Consider the following 22,702-nt stretch of genomic DNA (forward strand, 5'->3'; position numbering starts at 1 on the left):
CCAAGGCGGACTCACCATAAATTGCATGAGCACTTTGTTCTTAGGTTTATTGTAAGCCTTCTGTGCTTAAAACGCAATAACCAGATTAAAAGAAAAATCAAAACAACAACTGCCTGCAGAAACTAATTCTTTGATGAATCATAACACATTGAGCAGGTAAGAATCCAGTGCCCTTTTTTAAAGATAAATCTGTCCTTCTAACCACAAATTCTGCAAGCTCAAAATGAAATTCACACTCTAAGAAAGCAACATACATAAATAAATGAAGCACAGTTTTATTTCTATGAACAAAGTACCGGTTTGAGATGAGCACTGCTTTTTATGTATAAACCTAAAACTGGTAAAAGTCTCAGTCAATGCTAGTTTAGATGTACCTTTTGCACTAGTGTGGATACATTTTCCAGTAGAAACAAAATCTATAGTTCTTGGTTTGAAGAGTAGGTTAGATTTAATTGTATTTAATTGCTGCGTAACAACTTATGATGATAGCCAATTTGTAACACTGGATGTGTTGTTGGGTGCCAATTATAAAGTTGACCCTGGTCCCTTCTTGAATTCTATGTGGACTCGCAGCTCTTACGTGGATGTGCACATCCTGAACTCTGGAGTTCAAACTAAGATATGTGGGGCCCTAATAATCTATGCAGGGGATCACAATTCCAACTGTATTGTGATGGGGAGGCTGTGGAGTTCAAATTAAAAATCAGTGTGGCCTGTACCTTTATGTGTCGTCATGGGTCAGAAAGAACATTTCGGTCTAGGTTTATTTTCAGATTTTCCTGGAAGGCAACCAGAATTGGTAGGGAACTTGTGTCTGGGTGGGGATAGTCTGTATTATTGCTGTTCTCCTACCACCCAAATGGAACGGACACTGTAACTTGTGACAAACCCTAACCTAAGTCAATGATAACCAAAAAGGATTACCAGCCGACTTGGGGTTATCTGATCTCGGGGATAAGCAGAAACTAGACTGTGCTTTTTACTGCACTTTGTACTCTCACTGGGACTTAGTTCAGGTTAATTCAGTTGTGTTGGCTTGTTGAAATTAAATTTAATGCTTACTTGACATTCATTTTTCCTCAAAAAGTAAAGGGAAGTCTAAAGTGATATGAGTAACTTACACATAGACTACTAATGTGACCTAGAAATTAATGAGTACATTGAAAAAGGGCACAAATATGGCTATAAAAGTGACAGAAAATAGAATGTCAGAATCTATACTGGCTTCCTAAAAAGAAGAGAATCATCTTCATGGTTTTTCCCATCATGCTACAAATTCCTGTTGGGTTTGCCCCACAATCTATGGATGATCATGTATTAAAGCTTCAGAAAATTGCATCCTTCAACTCCCAAATCTCTGTTTTATCCAGTCCTCATTTTAATCACAAGAGGAAATAGGTGTTTGCAAGATGGGGACCAACATATATGGAATGTATAAACCCACTGATTGAAATTAAAAGAAGCATGCCCTGCTTAATTGATTTTTATTTCAGGCTGCATCTCAGAGTTTCAGTAAGTATTACAACGGCGCTAATTTAATTTTCAGAGTTTGATACTGCAATTTTCACACTGTGGCACTAATAAAAGGTTAGAACTGATCAACTTCATCATTACAAAGAATTTCCACTGAAAGGTCCTTCTAAGTAAAGAAAGATTTATTATGCACGCAATGAAATTCTCTGGCAAGCATCACCAAAAAAAATTATCAGAGGCTAATAATTTTCGAAAGCACTGACAGACTATGAATGTTGATGGTTTCTTTGTGCAATGCTGGGATTTAACTGCTTGACCCACTTTTTGAGAGGAAAATAAGCATATTTTGTGCTTCTGGTTGCAATAGTACAGCTTGCCACATGGTATACATCTATTCGTTGTGACTTCTTTCAGCCAGTCTTGCACCTTGCATGTCTCCACTGTGACTGCATACATTTCCCGAGATGGCCCACACGTTCACTGCTCACAGGAAATCTTGTGTGGGCCTCTTAGTCTTTTTTAAAATCCTGTAAGTTAATGAGAACTCATTGTAATTAGTATTTAATATCTCCGAAACTCTAGCGGTTGAAACACCACTGCATAGCTCTCTAAGGGGCAAAGCCTCCGGAGAGAACTCCCATGAAAGGCAGAGACGTGGACGAGCAGTAAGAGTTACTATTGAAGACTGATTTATGTTTAGGACTAAGGCAAATGTCCAGCCAGAATAATGTCATAAAAAATAATAGATCTTTTTGACAGCTGGTCTGAAAATACAGAAAAAATTATTAACAGCCAGAAATGTTTAGTATACTCATCATTACCCACATCAGGGTCTGACTTTGTGAAATTGTGCATGGTCTCTTATTGAGACCAATACCAAGTCAGTAGCTAAACTTTTTGGGGCCAATACTGTAGAGGTGAAACTTGTCTCTGATCCTCTAACAATCCTATGGCCAAGGCACCCTCTACAGAGCAGGAGGTTGTTGAACACCAAACTAGCTACCTTCAAACTCAAACAAATGAAAAAATAGAGTCAAAGTCCAGATGTATCTTTATGTGGGTGAAGCAGATAAGTTGACCTGGTGTCCAGTGAGCTCCAATCTAATTCAACTGGAAACAAGTAGAAAACCAGAGTTCTTAAACCTAAAAAAAAAGTACTGTTGTGAAAGATCTTTCTTAGGGCAACTTCAGGCTTGAGTCGACTTCCCAAGTAAAATCCAGGCTTCAGAAATTGTGGAATACCTTGAGTCACTAATCCTCTCAGCACAGTTTCTTCCCAATCCCAGACCCACTCATTCTCATTGTCCTAAGAGCTGACCATCTACCAACTGGTGTCCAACTCCCTGCCTATCCTCTTGGGGTTCTCTCTTTTCTTCCTCAGTCTACCCATTTAATCAAAGGTCCCTTACCCCCAATTCAATCAGGTCAATGTTATATTCCCACATACCACGGTTTCCAGTAAGTTTATTTACCCTCTATGAATTTCTTGTTTCAGTGAGACTCTCTGTGTCTGCATATCCCCATGTTCACCTCTAGGCATTTTTTTCTCTAGCTCTTCACATACCTCGCCCCTTCTCAATACACCTAGGGCCAGATGTACAACAGTTTTTTGCGGTCGCAAATGGGTTATCAGCCCGTTTGCGCCCGCAAAATAGGTCTGCCCCATGTACAACCCCTAGTTTGCGAGTCTGTAACCTATTACTGACTTGCAAAATAGGGTTTGCGACTTGCTATTAGGAAGGGGCATGCCAATTGTGTCCCTTCCTAAGAGCGAGTCGCATTTCAATGAATGATTGCTTTGCGCCTGCAATTGCGGTCGCAAAACACTCGCAGTTTACCACCTACTTGAAGTAAGGCATTCGCAAATGGGAAGGCATGGGACACCTTCCCCTTTGTGAATGTATGCAAAAATATTTTTTAAGTGCAGGCAGTGGTCCCACGAACCACAGCCTACTCTTTAAAAACGAAACGTTTCATTTTTCTTTTTTAAATGCATACAGTTTTCCTGTAAGAAAAACGGGCTGCATTTAAAAAAATAAAACTGCTTTATTTAAAATGCAGTCACAGACATGGTGGTCTGCTGACCCCAGCAGGCCACCATCCCTGTGACTGCTAGCTATTCTCAATGGGGTCGCAAATTGCACCTGCTTCGTGAACATTAATGAGGCCGGCAATTTGCGACCCAATTAGGAAATGCAAACTGTGTCTGAGACACTGTTGTAAATTACACTTTGCAAGTCGAAAATTGTAAGGGTAGTACATCTGGCCCTTATTCATCCAAGCTCTTTCCTCATGCACCAAAAGCCCTTCTTCCCATTACACCATCTCCCTCTTCCTCCCTCTATTTCTCTGTAAGTTGCTCCCTTTGTTCCACTGTCTACACTCTAGTACTGTGAGAGAGACAGATAGAAAGAGGCAGCCAGGTGGGGTAGGTTGTGCGTTTTTTCACTCTGGTCAAAGTCTTGGGGTCCCCTGGCCGCCAGGTATGTTTTTAGTCTACCATTTCTTTCTCGCTCACAGGTGCACGGACTCATTGGTCCCTCCACTTTGTGTCTTTTGCTTCCACCTCTCAGTCCATCTTGTGTCCCTTTAATTTTCTCAATCCCAGCTTTCCTGTATTCCCTTTATTTAATCCCTCGTTTGTTTCTTTCTTCCCTCAATCCACAGGTCTAGTATATGATCCCTGGTGTTATACCATTCTTCATTTATTCTAGTCCCAGTTTACCTTCTCTGTTCTGAATCTTTCCTTCACTGTATCAGATTGACTAACAATAATCCCCCCCAGTCCCACCTCCACTCACATCTGGGTCTGTCCTATGCTGTAGAGTCTTGCTGCAGAAAAGTGAAGAAGCTGCTCCTAGACTCCGGTTTATCTGCTGACAGATGGCAATAAATGTAAGTTTGTGTTGCTGATGTCTACATCTATGGCTATGCTCTCTGAATGAACCTCTTGCAGCTAACGTAATCCAAATTTCATCTCAGACCGGCACACCTTTGCAGAGCTGTGCCATGTGCATCCTCTCGCCTCTGCTCTAAATTTCCTGAATTGACACAGAAGACAACTCACTGTGTGGCATTGGCATTAGCCCTCAACAAAATTACTTCTTCTAGAGGTAGAGATCCTTCAGTACTGTATACACACAACAGAAGAGAGGTGAAGCCACTGCATACATACTGTGACAAAGAACAACCCTTTAATGTAAGAATGCACTTAGTAACTCTAGACTCGCTAATGTCCCCTGCATGGGCTCAATTCTGCAATGTGGGGGCTAGCTGTAACACATACACAAACAACAGTAATCACCCCTACCATGTACACATAAAAACAGGAAGTGACAGGAAACTGACAACATACACATATTGCACATGCCTATATTTCATAAGCAGCTTCCCACCAAGGGAATTAACTGATGCAGTAACTGATGCAGTGAGGTAATTGGTGACCAATGCACAAAAGATGAGACCACCAATTATGATAGGGATCTCACTTGTTATCAGTGTTTGTATAGTTCCTTTCGGTCTTTTGTATGGCCTCACAGGGCTCCGCTGTCTGGAGCTCTCTTTCTGCATGCTTCTGGACTTTACCACTGACAGAGTCACAGTAGTCTGATATGTTTTTTGTAGGATCAATGTTTAAGATTGGCATGTTCGGTGTATCACTTGGTGAAAGCTCAGAATGGTTAATGGAGAGGTCCATGTGGCCTTAAAGAGCCCGCGTTTATGCACTGTGTGTCTTCTGTGACTGAGAATAAGTGTGAAACATAAGGCTCGGCTATCCTGGTCATTCTATGAGACTGAATGTTGTTCACTGCTTGGTGTGATTTCAGCAAATTATGTTGCAGTGGTGCTACTTTGTGTATGTAAAGGTGCATGAAAGTCTGCAATGATGTCTCAGAGCAGTGGGTTGTTCTGCTTGGAAGCATCATTTTGTTAAACATTCAACAAACCCCTTTGTGGGCAATCACAAGCTGCCATCCTTTATGGACATTTAACAATCATATGCCCACCCTAATTAACATCACGGATGATATCATATGAGATGATAACCCTAATGATTTGGGGTCGAAGAGGGTCAACTGCTGTGCGAGGTCTTAAAACTAGACAACACGAACGAATACAGGGGTCATATATGCGAACCCATCCAGGTTGCCCCGGTTGACGAACCACTCGCATTGATGACTGCTTAACGATAAACTGCAATGAGTATTTCCAACCTTACATGTCCTGTCAACTTTGGCTTCCTAAGGCACAATTGTATGTAATGTATTGTATTACTGTGACGATCACCACTGTTTTCTGCAACGTTAATAAAAAAAGAATTAAAAAAAAAACTAGACAACACATGAAGTAATCTTGAAACTGTTTCGTATCGACTAAAACGATTTTCATATGAATATATAGATTCAAGTATATACTGCATTTACGCCATTGCTCTACCTCTAAAACATCACTGAAAAGTGCTGTGTACCTCATGGAATTTTATTTATGTTCAAATGGGGGAAAAACTCTACTGCAAAGCTAGGATTCACAAATTCAGCCTTAGACTTTAGTGAAATGATTTCTAAAAAAACACCATGAATAGCACAATACTTTGTACTTACAAGCACATCTGTATTTTCGAAATAGTTCCTCCAATATGGTCTGATCTTTCTTTGTCCTCCAATGTCCCAGACATTCAGTTTAAAACCTTGAGATTGTACGCTTTTAATGTTAAAACCCTGAAAACAGAAAACAAGCCACATTTATAAGATTATCTGTGCAAAGACAATATGGCATTACAAAATTATATTGATGGTCATGGGAAGTCATGGGTTGGATCCTGATGTGTAATAGATAACTACTTTTTGATATAAGAGGAAAATATGCAAATCCCTTTAAGGAAATCCTAACTTGCATCAAAATACAATTCTTAAATCCTTAAAGCATATGCAAGAAATACTAACTTAACATAATGCTGTTATACTGAGTCATGTTGCTAGACTTTGCACCAAAAAGGTATTGGATTCAAACTGAAAAAACTGGGTTTACTGACCGAGTTATTACACAGGATAATGTTAGTGCATGCGAATATTAATGACTGGAAGATCAGGATGAAGAAAATTCACACAAAGGATCGAAGCCAAGAAGCATTCTGGAGTCCTTATTTTTCCACCAGTATTTTACTTTTTGGGTGTTTAATGTAACCAAGGACCTTTCCCCCAAAACAAATGACAAGTTATTCCGCAAAAAATAAATAGTCAGCTAATCATTACTTTACTGTGCACTCAATATTCCTGGTTGCGGACAGGGAAGGGTCCTGTCTTAGTAATAGAGAGCAACTCAACGAGAGGCCATTCGTTACTGTATCCCGAGAGGAGTTTGTGGATTTTATTTCAATCATTACTTCAAAGGGAAAAACTTACAGATATTAAAAAGGTGTTTATATTAATTTCAATGCAGTAAAACCAATTTAAAAAAATGTAAATTATTTTTCAAAAGAATAAAACCATAATATATATGGAATGGCATTATCAATTGGTGTGTTAGATTATCATTCACATAATGCTTACGCCCACCATGGCATACAGCATGGGACAATAGCCCAGTCCATTTTTTCAACTGGCTCCACTCGCTTTAATTGACTGCACAAATCCTGAGCATGTCGTTCTCATTAACCTAAAATCAGTCCTTTCTCTTCAGTGACAACGGTGGTTCAAAGTGTGCTTTTTTATTTTTTATATTAACTTTAAATAGCAGCTATTTACTTTGCATGCAATTCCTGTGCAGAGTTGGATGGTGATTTATTTTCTGTATCTTGTTAAAGTTGTTGTTAAAATGTCTTTAAGTCACACTATTACATTGCAGCTGCTATTTATTTTATTTATTTATTTATTTATATTCTTATAGCGCGCCTGAATCAGCCCCGAAGGGGTATCTCCGCGCGTAGCTTCTGTATAAGTAGGGCAAACTTTATTGAGGGGGTGACAGAGAGAAAGGCCAAATTAATCTTGTGTGAACAGGTGAGTTTTTAGTTTCTTCCTAAAGGAGAAGAGGTTGGAAATTTGTCTCAGCTGAGGTGGAAGGGAATTCCACAGCAGGGGGCCTTTAAGGGAGGGTGCTCGGCCACCCTGTCTCGCTCTGGTAATTTTAGGTACATGCAGCAACATGGTGTTGCTGGAACGCAGAGCACGTCCGGGAGAGTAGGGAAAAAAAATATCTTTTAGATATTTGGGACCAGACCCATAGATGCACTTATGCATAATGCAGCAGAGTTTGAAATTTACCCGCTAAGAGTTGAATCCTTGGTTAGGTGAGGATTTATTCTAGACACCTTCACAAAAAATAATAAAATAAATGCAAAAACTGTAAGATTTGAAATTTAAAAACTATCACACAAAAAAAAACAAACAAATTATTCAGCTGTTTTTTGCTAAACTGAAAATTTTTATTGCAAGCATTTAGCAGCTACACTTAGGGAGTGAGCAGGTTTGTCCCCCTTTTTGGCATATACCAGCAATAATAAATTATCTCTCATAGCTTTGCGAATTCCAGTTTAAAATGTTTTTGGAAGAAAGAAAAGGAATTGCTGGGTGTGACGTGTTTGCAGAGAGGAAAACGGGGAAGAAGCGTTAAGGACGAAAGGGGGAAAGTAAGGAAGGGTGCTGCACAGACAGGTAAACCATTCGAAAAAAAGTAGCCAGTCATGTTGGTGTGTGCCTGGGACCCAGACTCTGGATTTAGAGTTTCTTTACTGCTTTCGCCCTCTGGCAATTCAGCATTTGGTGGGTGGGTGGGATTGTGTCTATATGAACTGAGTGGATCCTGTTGGACACTACATAAAAATCTACTGCCGCACGTAGGATGATGATCCCGAGGGGGTTGTCTGGGAACTTCCTGTTTAGTTCACTTGCACAATTTTCAGGAACTGTTGGGGACACTGATCTGAACGCTGCTCCCAGCATGATAGAAATCAACACTACAAAGGTGCCCATTGTGGTAGGTTTACAAAGTCAGATCAAGCGCTTTAAAAAAAAAAAAAAGTGATTTAATTTTTGTTTTGCACTCATCCAATTAGAAGCTGTAATACTAGAGGAGAGAGTGGTAATGGACTTGCCCACGGTGAGGTCATTTTTAAAGTGGGCTTCAGCAACCTGCAACTAATAGAGTGGAGTTGATCAGGTATCTCAGATGTACAGGGGTTTGGAATCCATGCAAACACACCAGTTGGCAAACAAATCTAGGATTTGTGAAGAGGTGTTCTATAACATGTGCCTGACCCTGGGAGGATGACAATTATTTGCAGGAGTAGAAGGTCTTTTCTGTAACCCCCACAGTGAAACAGGGTTCAAAGGTTAAGAGTCTGGAAAATTCTGTTATCTTGAGCATGCACATATATAATTTTCTAGCCATCCTTTCAGAGCAAGACTTGAATACAGTGGTGATAACATTTCTATAGTCGTAGGTACAGGATGGAGATCTGCTTTCCAAGTCGGTTATTACAACTGCGTCATTGCCCACTCAGGGCAATAAAAGGATCCTTAAAACGGACGGGACATTTCTGGAGTAATTGTGGACGTAAAATAAAGAATGGAATGCGGGACCCTTAAAGCTCAAGGGAAACTGTTGATTGAATTGCGGAGTAGCAATAAAGAAGGTAAGGACACTGAAATAGAACTTGGTGTTACTTTTACTGGATTCGAATGGGGGTACACAGTGAAAAAGGCAGGATATGCACTCAGTTCATCACAAATTGCTTAGACAGGGAATTTAAAGTTTTGCCTTTAATCAGCCAGGGTGAGGGTTGTCTGTGATGGTCAGCTTTACAATTTTAATGATGCAAGTAGTCTGACTGGATGCATCAAATTCTGGATAACTCATGGGAGGCTCCTGATGACATCTTCTGTTGTTACCCAGCTGGTTCACTTCCGGTAAAAATGCCCTAGTGCACTTTCATTGTAAAAGGGATGGGTTGCCATCTTTAGTACTTAGTAGGTGGTAATGCTTTTGTGGTTTCAAACTTTTGCTTCTCTTTCACTAACGAAATTTTACACGGGCATGGAAATGTATCTAACTGCATAGTTCGAACCTGATGCAGCACTGTAGGATGTATTTAAATGGAGCAATTTAAAATGCCAACCTGAAAATTAGTCGTTGTAGTATTGACGTTTAAGAAACTAACAAGATCCACATCAAGAACAGCTGTGCCGTATTTGAGCAGCATTGCTGGTAGACCCGCATAATGAGCTTCATACCATTACCAATAAATATACTGTCAATAGGAGACTGGCACATTGTAAAGGATGGCATTAAATAGAACTTTCTGTATTTTATTTTCGGTGACCTAGAATTTCTGTTTCTGAGTCAGACCAACCAATGACTTCGAATTTCTGTTTCTGAATCAGACCAACCAATGCACAAGATTAAGCCACATGTCACATAATCTGCATTCAAAACACTGCCCCCTGGTATGGACCAGTCGCACACAAGCATAACTGTAAAAGGGCCCAACACATTTTGAAATGGTTCTTCAAATGGGATCCAGTCAGACCATCTATATCTGGCAATGGAAATAGCTCTGGCTTTCTCCGAGTAAAGTAAGTGCAGTCAGCAGCCCGAAGAGAACCAACACAGAGAAAATGGTAGAGCCACTGGTTCTTCAGAGACTGGCTTCCTTGAGATCTTGAAAAGCATTTGGAGCACCCAGCTGCCTGCACTGATCTGCACCATCCCCATTTACAAGGTCATTGCTTTATGGGTGGACTGTGGAGGAGCAGAGAATAGCCATTTCTATTAATTTTATTTCAGTTACTTGATGGCTACTAATTAGTTAATGTTACAGAGACTTGTAGAGTGCAACGAATACCCGAAGGAGTCAAGTCGTTAGCAGCGGAGGGAGGGCACATATAACTTTAAGGAATTAATTGGTTGGGGATTAATCTAATATGAGGGTGAAGTATGTTCCATTCAATGGTTTTGGTATTAACAAAGCTCCTTCCACCCCAGTTGATTTGTTGAAATCTTCTGACCCCCAGTTTCTCCGCACCTGAAGCTCTTAGTTTCTCTTTGGTCTGTACCAGCTGAAAGATTGTTTAAAAAACTCTGGGCCAGATCCATGGAGAGCCTTATGGGCAAGGCAGAGAGCCTTAAACGTAATGTGCTGCTTAACGGGCAGCCAATGAAGAAGTGTAATGGCTTGCGATACAGATTTGTGTTTGGGAATCTCGGTTAGCATTCTGGCCACTGTATTCTGTAGGACATGAAGTCTACTTAGATCCTGCTGCTACATATTTGAAAATAATGCATTGCAATAATCTAATTTTGCTGGCACAAGTGCAGTAATCACTATTTTTGGGGCATTGATGGGGATGAAAGGAAAGATCTTTCTGAGCATCCTTAAAACCAGGAAAGCAGAAGACGTGACTGTCTTCACCGGTAGTGCAGAGGTTAGATGTGTGCCCAACTCTTCCCCTGGGTCCAGCTCCTTTGGCCAGCAGGATATGGCCCATAAAGAAGGATTATTTCCAAACAGGATGACCGCATTTTTGTTTGAATTAAGTTTAGGCAATTGAAATTCATTAAGTTGCCAATAGCTGCCATACAATCATGGAAATTTACACCATTCTGGTTGTTAGAAGAAGATATAGCTACAACCAATTGGGTGTTGTCGGCATATGAAGTAAGTGCAAGCTCATAAGATCTTATATGGGAGGCCGGAGGTTTAACATACACAGTAAACAGCGTGGGGCTTAGTCAGGACCCTTGTGGGACTCCATATGCCAGTAAGAATGGCTACGACACAAATGGGTCTAAAGCCAACACTTGTTTCCTATTTGATAGAAAGGATTCTAGTAATTTCAGGGCTGACCCCTCGAAACCGACAGCCCGGAGATGGTAGAGCAAAATGTTGGTCAACTGTATCAAAGACGGCCAATAATTCTAGAAGTGGTGACTGCCACCACTGTGAACTATTGCTCTAACCTCTTCTGTGGTTTGGACAAGAGCGCTTTCGGTGCTATGACAGCTTCTAAACCCAAAATGGGTGGAATCCAACAGTTGGTGGTCGGACAGGAATTGGGCCACTGGTTGATTCAAACACAACAGGTGATGGACCGAATGTGGATCAATGTCACACACTCACCCCAGTCCAAAGATCTGGGTCCAAATCCATCGTTTTTTTGCACTCCACACCACCCTGGGTTAGACAATGGCGATATGCAAATCAGCTCTGACCCTGTGCCCCATGAGAACAGTCCAGTCCGAACTACAAAAGCCATGTCCTTCCCAGAACGGAATCAAGCATCCGAGGACCGGACCGGTTTCGAGGTAACACATCTCATCAGCCCGGCTAGCTTGACTCCAGTGGTGTGGAGTGCCTGGGACCCACGTCTGGGCATCCCCAGCGCACTTAGGGCGGAATATGCAAACACAACAGGTGATGGACCGAATGTGGATCAATGTCACACACTCACCCCAGTCTAAAGATCTGGGTCCAAATCCATCGTTTTTTTGCACTCCACACCACCCTGGGTTAGACAATGGCGATATGCAAATCAGCTCTGACCCTGTGCCCCATGGGAACAGTCCAGTCCGAACTACAAAAGCCATGTCCTTCCCAGAACGGAATCAAGCATCCGAGGACCGGACCGGTTTCGAGGTAACACCTCTCATCAGCCCGGCTAGCTTGACTCCAGTGGTGTGGAGTGCCTGGGACCCACGTCTGGGCATCCCCAGCGCACTTAGGGCGGAATATGCAAACACAACAGGTGATGGACCGAATGTGGATCAATGTCACACACTCACCCCAGTCCAAAGATCTGGGTCCAAATCCATCGTTTTTTTGCACTCCACACCACCCTGGGTTAGACAATGGCGATATGCAAATCAGCTCTGACCCTGTGCCCCATGGGAACAGTCCAGTCCGAACTACTACTACAATATCGCCATTGTCTAACCCAGGGTGGTGTGGAGTGCAAAAAAACGATGGATTCAGGCCCAGATCTTTTGACTGGGGTGAATGTGTGACATTGATCCACATTCGGTCCATCACTTGTTGTTTTTGCAATTGCCGCCCTAAGTGCGCTGGGGATGCCCAGACGTGGGTCCCAGGCACTCCACACCACTTGGAGTCAAGCTAGCCGGGCTGATGAGAGGTGTTACCTCAAAACCGGTTCGGTCCTCGGATGCTTGATTCAGTTCTGGGAAGGACATGGCTTTTGTAGTTCGGACTGGACTGTTCCCATGGGGCAACAGGGTCAGAGCTGATTTGCATATCGCCATTGTCTAACCCAGGGTGGTGTGGAGTGCAAAAAAACGATGGGTTCAGGCCCAGATCTTTTGACTGGGGTGAATGTGTGACATTGATCCACATTCGGACCCTCACTTGTTGTTTTTGCAGTTACTGGTTGATTCAAGGCTTTTTCTATTAACTTGCTGGAAAGGGTAGCCTGGAGATCGGCCGATAGTTGTTTGGGTTGTAGGATCTAGATTAGACTTTTTTAATAGGGGACCACGGTGACCACCGAAGACACAGCTCGCACGATGAACACCATCCACTCCGGATCTCCGACTGACCCCTGCCCCCACCACGTCTTCAACAAGGCCGACTCCATCATCGCACCCCAACTGCGGGACATCATCAACATCTCCTTCGACACCGCCACCTTCCCGGAGAGCTGGAAGTACGCCGAGCTCAGCGCCCTACTGAAGAAACCAACAGCGGACCCCACCGACTTCAAGAACTTTCGCCCCATCTCGCTCCTCCCTTTTCCTGCCACAGTCATCGAGAAGACCGTCAACAGACAGCTTGCCGCCTTCCTCGAGACGAACGGATCCCTTGACCCCTCGCAGTCTGGTTTCCGAGCCAACCACAGCACCGAGACCGCCCTCATCGCAGCCACTGACGACATCAGAACCCTGCTCGACAACAGGGAAACAGCGGCCCTCATCCTCCTGGATCTCTCCGCTGCGTTCAACACTGTCTGCCACCGCACCCTAGTCCAACGCCTCAGCAACACAGGTGTCCAAGAGAAGGCTCTGGAAAGGATCATCTCGTTCCTTGCCGGAAGAACACAGAGTCCACCTCCCCCCGTTTCGATCCGAGGCCACCGAAGTCATCTGCGGCATACCGCAAGGATCATCACTCAGCGCCACCCTCTTCAACGTCTACATGAGACCCCTTGCAGCCATCGCACGCCAACACAACCTCAACATCATCTCCTACGTCGACGACACCCAACTGATCCTCTCCCTCACCAGTGACACCGCCAGAACTAGCCTACACGAAGGGATGAAAGACGTCGCCAAGTGGATGAAGAACAGCCGCCTGAAACTGAACTCAGACAAGACGGAAGTCCTCATCCTGGGACCATCGTCCTCATCCTGGGACCATCGCCCTCCGCCTGGGACGATACCTGGTGGCCGCCGGCCCTAGGCAGCGCACCCAAGCCAACAGACCACGCACGCAACCTGGGCTTCATCCTGGACTCCTCCCTCTCGATGACCAGACAAGTCAACGCCGTCTCCTCATGCTTCAACACCCTACGCACGCTCCGTAAGATCTTCCGATGGATCCCGACCGAAACCAGGAAGAAATGCGTTACTTACCTGTAACTGCAGTTATCCAGTATTGGTGTCTTTCATAGATTCACATGCCTGAATCATTCCCTGTCGTCGAGACGGGAGCCTCCGGTATATAAAAAAGTAATGTCCTATAGACATACATAGAGAAGAACAGGCCTAAGGATCCCACCTTAGTGGCCTATCCACGTCCTTTTGTAAAAAGGACCAAAGTAAAGAAGCCAACCAATCAGCTACCACCTCCTTCTAGAACCTTCCTGTCAGGAGCCTAGGTCTCTCAGATTTTCGTACGCACCAAGCTAGGTAGGCGTAAACTTGTTAGAGAGATAGGTGAGTCCTTCCAGGGGAGGCGGGAGGGTGCATGTGAATCTATGAAAGACACCAATACTGGATAACTGCAGTACAGGTAGAATTTAAGACATCTCTTCAGATACAACGAATGTAGAGTTTTCTCAGCTACAGTGGTAGGATTTGGAAAGAATGACCTGAGGACCACTGGTTCGTAGAGGTGGAAGTCTGAAGGGACTTTCGGAATAAACCGAGGATTAGTTCGTAAGATCACTCTGTCCTCCCTGAACTGAATGAAAGGATCTTGAATTGAGAGAGCCAGCAACTCGCTGACCCTTTTAGCAGAAGTCAAAGCCAGGAGGAGGGCCGTTTTCCATGAGATAAATTTGATGTCTGCCCTATGGATGGGTTCAAAGGGGTGCTTCATTAATTGGTGAAGGACCACATTGAGGTGCCACGATGGAGGGATCAGCCTTGGTCGTGGGAAGGACCTGTAGAGACCTTGAAGGAACTGCTGTATAAGTCTGTTTGCTCACAGGGATGGACCCTTAGAAGTCCTGGTGAATCTTGAGATCGCCGCCAGATGCACTTTAATGGATGCGTGTGCAAGGCCCGATTGTGCCAGATGTAGTAAGTATGGTAGCAGCTGCTGTGGAGTGATGAGGAAAGGGTGCAGGCCTTCGGCCACACACCAAGAGCAAAACCGCTTCCATTTTAATGAGTACGTTTTATTAGTGCTGTCCGCTCTAGCCTTTGCAAGGACGTCTCTGCACTCCTGCGGGATGTTTAGGTGGCTGAATTCCCTGTACTCAGGAGCCAAGCTGACAATTTTAGAGAGCTCAGATTCGGGTGATGTACCTGTCCTTGGGACATTGTGAGCAGAGCTGGATGTTGACGCAGGCGAATAGGTGGCTGGGCAGAGAGGCGGTGAAGGTCTGTGAACCAATGCTGCCTCAGCCACAATGGAGCGATCAGAATCAGAGTGCAGGGCTCCGACTTCATCTTCCTGAGAACCCTGGGTATCAGTGGAAATGGCGGAAAGGCGTACACAAAGACGTTGCACCATGCAATGGAAAATGCATTTCCGAGGGTTCCCAAGTGGTGATTCCTGCTTGCGAAGCTTGGGCATTTGGCGTACTCTCTCGTGGCAAAGAGGTCTATTCGCGGAGTTCCCCATTCTGCGAAGATGTGTTCCAGCACTTCCATGTCTAGTTCCCATTCGTGGGATGGATCCCTGTCTGCTCAGAGCGTCCGCCAAGACGTTGTCCTTGCCTGGGACGTACTCTGCTTTCAGCGTTATCCCATGTTCCACAAGCCAGTTCCAGACCCTTTGCGATTCGCGAAATAGTGAGAGCGATCGCGTCCCCCCTGCTTGTTCAGGTAGTGCATCGTCGTGGTGTTGTCTGTTCTGACGAGCACTAGGGAGTTTTGAATGCGTGGCCGGAAGGCTTGTAGAGCTAGGAAGACCGCTCTTAACTCCAATAGGTTGATGTGGAGCTGGGTTTCCTGTTCTGTCCACTTGCCATTGATCTGGAGTTCTTGGAGGACCGCTCCCCAGCCTTCTAGGGATGCGTCCATTGTTATCACATGTGGCTCTGCGGGAAGCAGTAACGGTTCCTGTGACAGGTGTTTGAACGATCTCCACCACTGTAAGTGGTTGACCATGTTTCGAGTGACTCGTATGCGGTCCTCGAATGATCCTGTACTTTGTGTCCATTGGTTTGTAAACTCCTCCTGGAGTGGGCGCATCTTGAGGCGGCGGTGGGGTATGAGCATGATACATGAGGACATTATGCCGAGAAGGGACTTGAAGGTGCGGACCGGTAAAGTCTTCCTTGATGCCACTGACGTGGCCAGGGAGATGAGTTTGACTTTCCTTTCCTGAGAAGGGAAAGCCTTGACACGTTCCGTGTCTAGAGTCGCCCCAAGAAATGTAATGACCTTGTTGGGCTCCAGTGCAGACTTCTCGTGGTTGAGGGTCAAACCTAGACGTTGGAAAATATCCAGACAGGATCTGGAGGATTTGGCTGCGCCGGTCGCAGATGGTGCCTTTACCAGCCAGTCGTCCAGGTATGGGAAGACCTGGTGTCCTTGTTGACGAAGGAAGGCCGCCACAGGGGAGAGGCATTTGGTAAAAATCCGTGGGGCAGATTTGAGGCCAAACGGGAGGACACAAAATTGGTAATGCTGCCCCGCTACAGCAAACCTGAGGTACTTCCTGTGCCCTTTGAGGATAGGAATATGGCAGTAAGCGTCCTGCAGGTCTAAGGATGTCATAGTCCCCTTCCTCCAATATTCCCAGGATCTCCTGGAGTGTCACCATACGGAACAATTGTTTCCTTAGGAACACGTTGAGTGCCCCGAGGTCCAGGATTGGTCTCCACTTTTTCCCTTTCTTGTGGATCAGGAAGAAGTGGGAGTAAAAACCTTTTCCTTTGTGGGTTGGTGGAACTCCCTCTATCGCTCCCTTCTGCAGCATGGAAGAGATTTCCTGTAGAAACAATCGTAGGTGCCTGTGGGACCGTTTGCGAGGTGGTGTAGTCGGGGGGGATCGTGACAAATTCCAGAGAATGTCCGAATTGAATTAGCTGGATCACCCACCGATCTGTTGTTATCAATCTCCAATTGTCGAGGAAGTGTGTGAGTTTCCCTCCAATTTTGAAGAAGTTCGATGGTGGATGGACTAGCCATTGACGCAAGTCATTGGCGGTTGCCAGCAGGTTTTTTCTGGTTCTTCCCCCTGTAGTTCGACTTGCCGTAGGAAGTCTGACGCCCTTGCTGCTGTTGTCGCGGTTGGTATTGCGTTCTGTTCTGGTTGTATGAATAGGAGGACCTGTTCTGGTATGTGCCTCTATAAGAAGATTGTACTCTATTTTTGTTTCCACGAAAGGACTGGTTCCGGAATTGCAGTGTTCCAAGGGCTTTGGCAGTGTCCGTGTCTTTTTTGATAGTAATTAAGGCCTCAACAATCTTTTCCCCGAAGAGATGCTGGCCGTCATAGGGCATATCAAGAATCTTCGTTTGCACCTCCTGGCGGAAAGAGGTGGCTTTGAGCCAGCCTTGTCTTCTGAGTACAGCAGCAACTGCCAGTTGCCTGAAACCGGTCATGGCGACATCCATTGCGCAGTCAATGAGCTCAGAGGCAGATGTCTGGCCTTCCAAGAGGAGCGATTGAGCTTCCTCCTTTACATCCTCTGGCAGGTTAGATAGGTAAGGTGCAATATCTGCCTAAAGTTGCCGATTGTAGCGGCCCAGAAGTGCGATGGAATTTGCCACCTTTACTGTCATGGCCGACGTGGTGGAAAAACGCTTGCCAATAGTATCCAGTTTTCTGCCTTCCTTGTCAGGTGGTGTTGACAGAGGCGATGCTGGGTTACGTGAATTTTACTGTGCCACCTGGGTTACCACAGAATCTGCCTTGGGGTGACCTGTGAGGCATGCTGGCGCTGATAAAGTCGCCTTGTATTTCTTGTCGACCCTGGGTACTACTACTGGGATTGAGGCTGGTGTTTGCATCAGTAATTTCCCTTGCTTCCATATAAAGTCAATGATGGGAATTGACTTGGTTGTCTTTTTAGCTGGTTCCTTGAAGTCGTACAGGAAGCACTCGGTTTCATGAGACTCCATAGTCATGTGGAATCGTTTGGCTGCACGCTCTACAAGGTTATGGAATCCACCGATGTCTGCGGGTGGTGATTCTGAGGACTGTGGTTCCGGGGAGGCCGGAGAAGGAGCGATATAGTCTTGATCTACATCTGGGTCAGACTCGTCTCCACGGACCTCACCCTCTTCCTGGTCCCCTTCTTCGTCATCAGACGATTGAATTTCTTGCACTGGCTCTTGTTCCCCACTAAGCGCCAGTGATGGCGGCTTGTGTCGGGTCAATGGAGTGGGTGCGTGTACAGATGTAGGTACAGGCATAGTGGGCTTTTCCGGAAACTACTGTTTATAGTCCTGTATTATAAATTGCAGGTCTGATACAATGGCCGCTGGTAGGCACACCATCAGTGTAACCTGTGTGTTGACTTGAGTGTGGACTGTATGTTCCACTTCCTCCATTTCCTCATCAGTGCTTTGGCACTTGACCACAAGGTCTGATGGGCTTGTGGCTTGTGTGTACAACTCTTCCTCCGACTCCTCACCTTGAAGCAGGCAGGTTGGAGGCAGCTCTTGCACCCTACTAGGTGACGTTAAGTCTGGCGTAATTGATTTCCTCGAGCTTTTAATGCCGATATGGGCTGTCTGTGGCGGCAAGGTATCCATGGCTTGAGATAGCAACAAAGACTCTTTCCATTTCCCTGTTGGCGTTGTCATATGCAGCGCCGATGACGACAATGCATTTCCAGGGGTCGTCGACGGCGTCTTCGTCGATGGTAATTTCCCCGTCGTCGTCGGTGCCTCCGTCGACGGTGTCCCCGTCGACGGAATTCTCGTCGACCTGTCCTTCGTCGACGGGATGATCTTCGTCGACGGCGCAATCGTCGACGACTTTGACTTCGTCATCGACGTCGACGATAAGATCATCGTCGTCGATGGTGTAAATGGAATGGCCGACGACACTGGCATACTCGCCGTCGATGAAGGCGTCGTCTTAGTCGTCGATGAGGAGGCCGACGATGCTGTCGTCGTCGACACTGTCGTCGTCGACGTTGAAGCAGTTTTTTGCGCTGAAGAGATAATCGAAGCTGTCGTCGCCAAGGTCAGCGGTGGCTTCCTGGGGACAGAAGATCCTTGTTAGACACTGAGGTTTTGCCCTCTGAGGACTTCGAGAGTCTTCTCAGGAGGGGTGTCTGAGGGGCTAGGGGAAGTAACCCTTGGCCTCTTCAAGGAAAATTGTGGAGTACCAGAGACACTCTCACCGTCTTCTGACACCAAGTCATCTGTCCTCTTCTTCAGCCTGTCCAGCCAGAGCAGCAGGCGTCCTTCTCTGTCTTTAAGGGTCTTATTTGAGAAGGTCCTACATATTTCACAGTCCTTGGGTAGATGGTGAGGGTAGAGGCAATATAAGCAGGTTTCATGCTTGTCCTCTACATGGAGCCTTTTCTTTCCACACGAGGAACAGGCTCTGAAGAGACCCTTTTTCTGGGCATCAGCCATAATGTACTAAGTTTGGTAAATTCGTTTTTTTTTTTTTTTAAATCTTTATTAATATGAAGGCACAATATATAGTATTACGGTACATTCAAGCTGGTGTGTTCATGCTCGTGCGGTACAGTTCTGGAATTGTTACATGACAATATCTAGTCCGCAACAGTGTCTCATTTCTCCTCTTTTAAAATTGTATATGCTCTTCGGAGGTTTCTTACCTAAGTTAAATAGAATATATCAACGTTTTCCCACCGTGTGTCGCTCAACATGTGCGTTCTCGTAAAACTTCAATAAACAGACCCCCCCCCCAAACTTAGGTCATCACTTTTATATACATTCCACACTTCATCTCCCAGTAGTAGGTCTCGCATCCCCATTGTCTTTTCATAGGTAATTTATGACAACACGCTGCTGCATGTAGCATGAGTAAGCAGACATCCTCAATCCCACTCGCTACTCCTCCTCCCCCTCAGATATCACATTGTCTCCCTCTGGTAAGGGTTCACATATCTCACCCCTATAAATATTCCATGCCGTCCACACCTTGTTCCATTTGCGGGGAGAAGCCCGAAGGACATACACAGTTCTCTCCGTGACCATCAGGATATCCATGTTTTTAGCCCATCTGTTCGCAGTGGGCAGCTCCGGAGCTCCCCATTTCTGCACAATATCACGCTTAGCCACTGTTATGGCCAGCGTAGTCCAAATTATCCCATACCTATCTAGGTCATTTGGGTCCCAGACGTTCAAAAGGCACTTACGTGGTTCTGGTAAAATGGAAATCTTGAGCACTTGGGAAATTGTGCGCATGATCTGCCTCCAAAATTCCTGTATGTGTGGGCAGTCCCATAGTGTGTGGAATAGTGTTCCTTCCTCCCCGCAGCCTCTCAAGCAAAAGGGATGGGGCGCTCTATGGATTTTGTGGAGTAGTGTCCTGGTGTAATAGATGCAGTGTAAGATTTTTAGTTGCACCAGTCTGAACTTTGCCGAGATGCCTACTTCTCTCGGGGAGGCCAAAGCTTCATTCCATTCTGATTCATCCGTCACTCCTATGTCCCCTTCCCACCTGTCTTTAAGCTTCAGTGTGGGGTCCTCTACGTTGTTGATCAGCTTTTTATATGTTAGGGAAGTCGCGCTCTGGTGCATGAAGTCTGTCAGTAGTCGGTCCTCAAGTGGTGAGGACTCCGGCAGATCAGAGCCCGGTGGGATTGCTTGGAGCAGTGCGTGCCGAATTTGTATGTACCTAAATGTTTCCGTGGGTCCGGGGCCATATTGCTGCTGGAGTTGTGGGAACAGTATTACCGTGTCCTTGTCCCAGAGGTCCCCCACCGTTGAGATACCTATAGAGTCCCACTGTGCAAACCCTGCATATCCTCTAAGATTTCCCAGTGATCTCGTGTCCCATAATGGTGTCATTTTGGTGATTCTCCCCTTCCAGCCCAGTCTTGCCTGTGCTATATGTCAGAGGGCCGCCGTGTGTCGTGTCGGACCGTGCAGATGTTTGAGTTGCGACCTATTATACAGTGCCGAGAGCATGCAGTCTGCCCCTAGTTGTGACCAGTCTGCCCTGTATGCCCTGGGTCGTTTCTCGGGGTGTGAAGCCATTGGTTAATTACTTTGAGTTGGGCTGCCCAGTAATATAACTGAATATTGGGAAGCGCGATCCCCCCCTCATACCAACTTTTCACCAGCTTGTCATAGGCTATACGCGCTGGGCCATTGCTCCAGAGTAGGTTGGAGACTAACGCAGCAATTTGTTTGAAGTACCGCGGTGGGACAGGGTACGGGGTGTTTTCCAATATGTATAGAAACCTAGGGAATGCCATCATCTTAAACAAGGCTGCCCTTCCCAGGAGGGTGAGGGGCAAGGTCGCCCAGTGCTTAACGTCTGCGCGTAAGCGATCCAGAGGTGGTTTGAGGTTGTTAGTGAAGAAATCTGCTTCAGAATGGGCAATGATAATGCCTAGGTATTTGAAGGAGGACGTCGGTGCCGCCAGGGGGCAGTCCTCCCGCAATCTCGGTGCCGGACCTTTTAATGTGTATATCACCGATTTTGACCAGTTCAGGGTATAGCCTGACGATTTCCCATGCGTGTTGCAAAGTTCCAACAGGGCTGGGATTCCGTCGTCAGGGTCTATCATGTATATGAGCATGTCATCAGCATAAAGGGAAATTTTATCTTCCCATCCCTCTTCCCATGTAATGCCTTGAAATAAGGGCGTTGTCCTGATCAAGATCGCTAAGGGTTCGAGCACTAACGTAAAAAGTAGGGGTGATAAAGGGCAACCCTGTCTGGCCCCTCTGCCCAACGGGAACACCGTCGAGATGAGGCCATTAGCCACTACCTGTGCAACCGGTTTTGTGTAGAGTAGTCGTATCCAGGCAATATATTTTGGTCCAAAGCCCATACGTGCTAGCACCTAGAAGAGGTATTCCCATTCAACCAGGTCAAAAGCCATTTTTGCGTCGAGGGAGAGAATTACAGCCTGCTCTGGGAGGAGGTGTGAACGAGCCAGTACGCCATGAACCCTCCGGAGATTGAGCGCCGTACTTCTATGGGGCATAAAGCCCGATTGGTCGGGGTGGATCGGGGTGCCCAGATGCGGCATCAGACGGTTGGCCAGAAGTTTAGCCAGCACCTTGGCTTCCACATTTAATAATGATATCGGGCGATATGAGGTGCATTCAGTTGGGGGTTTACCCGGCTTAGGTATAGCCACTATCGTGGCCGTGCGTTGATCCAGTGGCAATTCTGCTTTCTCCCTACTTTACATATACATGTCCAGTAGGAGTCTACTGAGTTCCGACGCCATTGATTTATACCATTCTACAGGCAGTCCATTAGGACCCAAAGCTTTGCCTGATTGTAGTGATTGTATCGCTAGTTGAATTTCCTCCTCTGATGGATCTGCCTCCAAGTCTTGCACATTCTCTGGTGGTATGCTGGGAATGGCAATGTCCGCCAGTGAGAGTGCTGCCATTTGTGTAGTGACGATGTGGTCTGGGGTGTATATGTTCTGAAACTGATTTGCTAGAGTGTGCACAATGTCTTCCGGGTGCGTTAGTTCTCGGCCGTCTGCAGTATACAGTCTCTGAATGCCCCTTGTGCCTCCCCCTCTCTTATCCAACCATGCCAGCATTTTCCCTACTTTGTCGCCCACATCATAAACTCTATGTGTTGTATTTGCGATGTGGCCCTGCACTGTCGTTTTGAGGTGGGCCTGGTATTGTTGTTGCCGCAGTTGCAGTGGGTGTGTCTCAGCTGGGGAGGGGTCTGCCATATGCGCAGTGTTTGCAT

The 22,702-nt window shown here is 45.7% G+C and overlaps 1 protein-coding gene across 1 annotated transcript in view; it reads right to left on the reverse strand.

Annotated features, from left to right (window-relative positions):
- ARL3 (ARF like GTPase 3) overlaps window positions 1-22,702 on the reverse strand; it is a 145,347-nt gene that overhangs the window by 107,151 nt on the left and 15,494 nt on the right. Inside the window, exon 4 of the mRNA XM_086919573.1 lies at window positions 6,075-6,191. Within this exon, the coding sequence (XP_086775699.1) occupies window positions 6,075-6,191 (117 nt within the window). The remainder of the gene's footprint in view (window positions 1-6,074; window positions 6,192-22,702) is intronic.

Source organism: Lissotriton vulgaris, chromosome 5 (genome assembly GCF_964263255.1).
Source record: "Lissotriton vulgaris chromosome 5, aLisVul1.2, whole genome shotgun sequence".
Taxonomy (NCBI): domain Eukaryota; kingdom Metazoa; phylum Chordata; class Amphibia; order Caudata; family Salamandridae; genus Lissotriton; species Lissotriton vulgaris.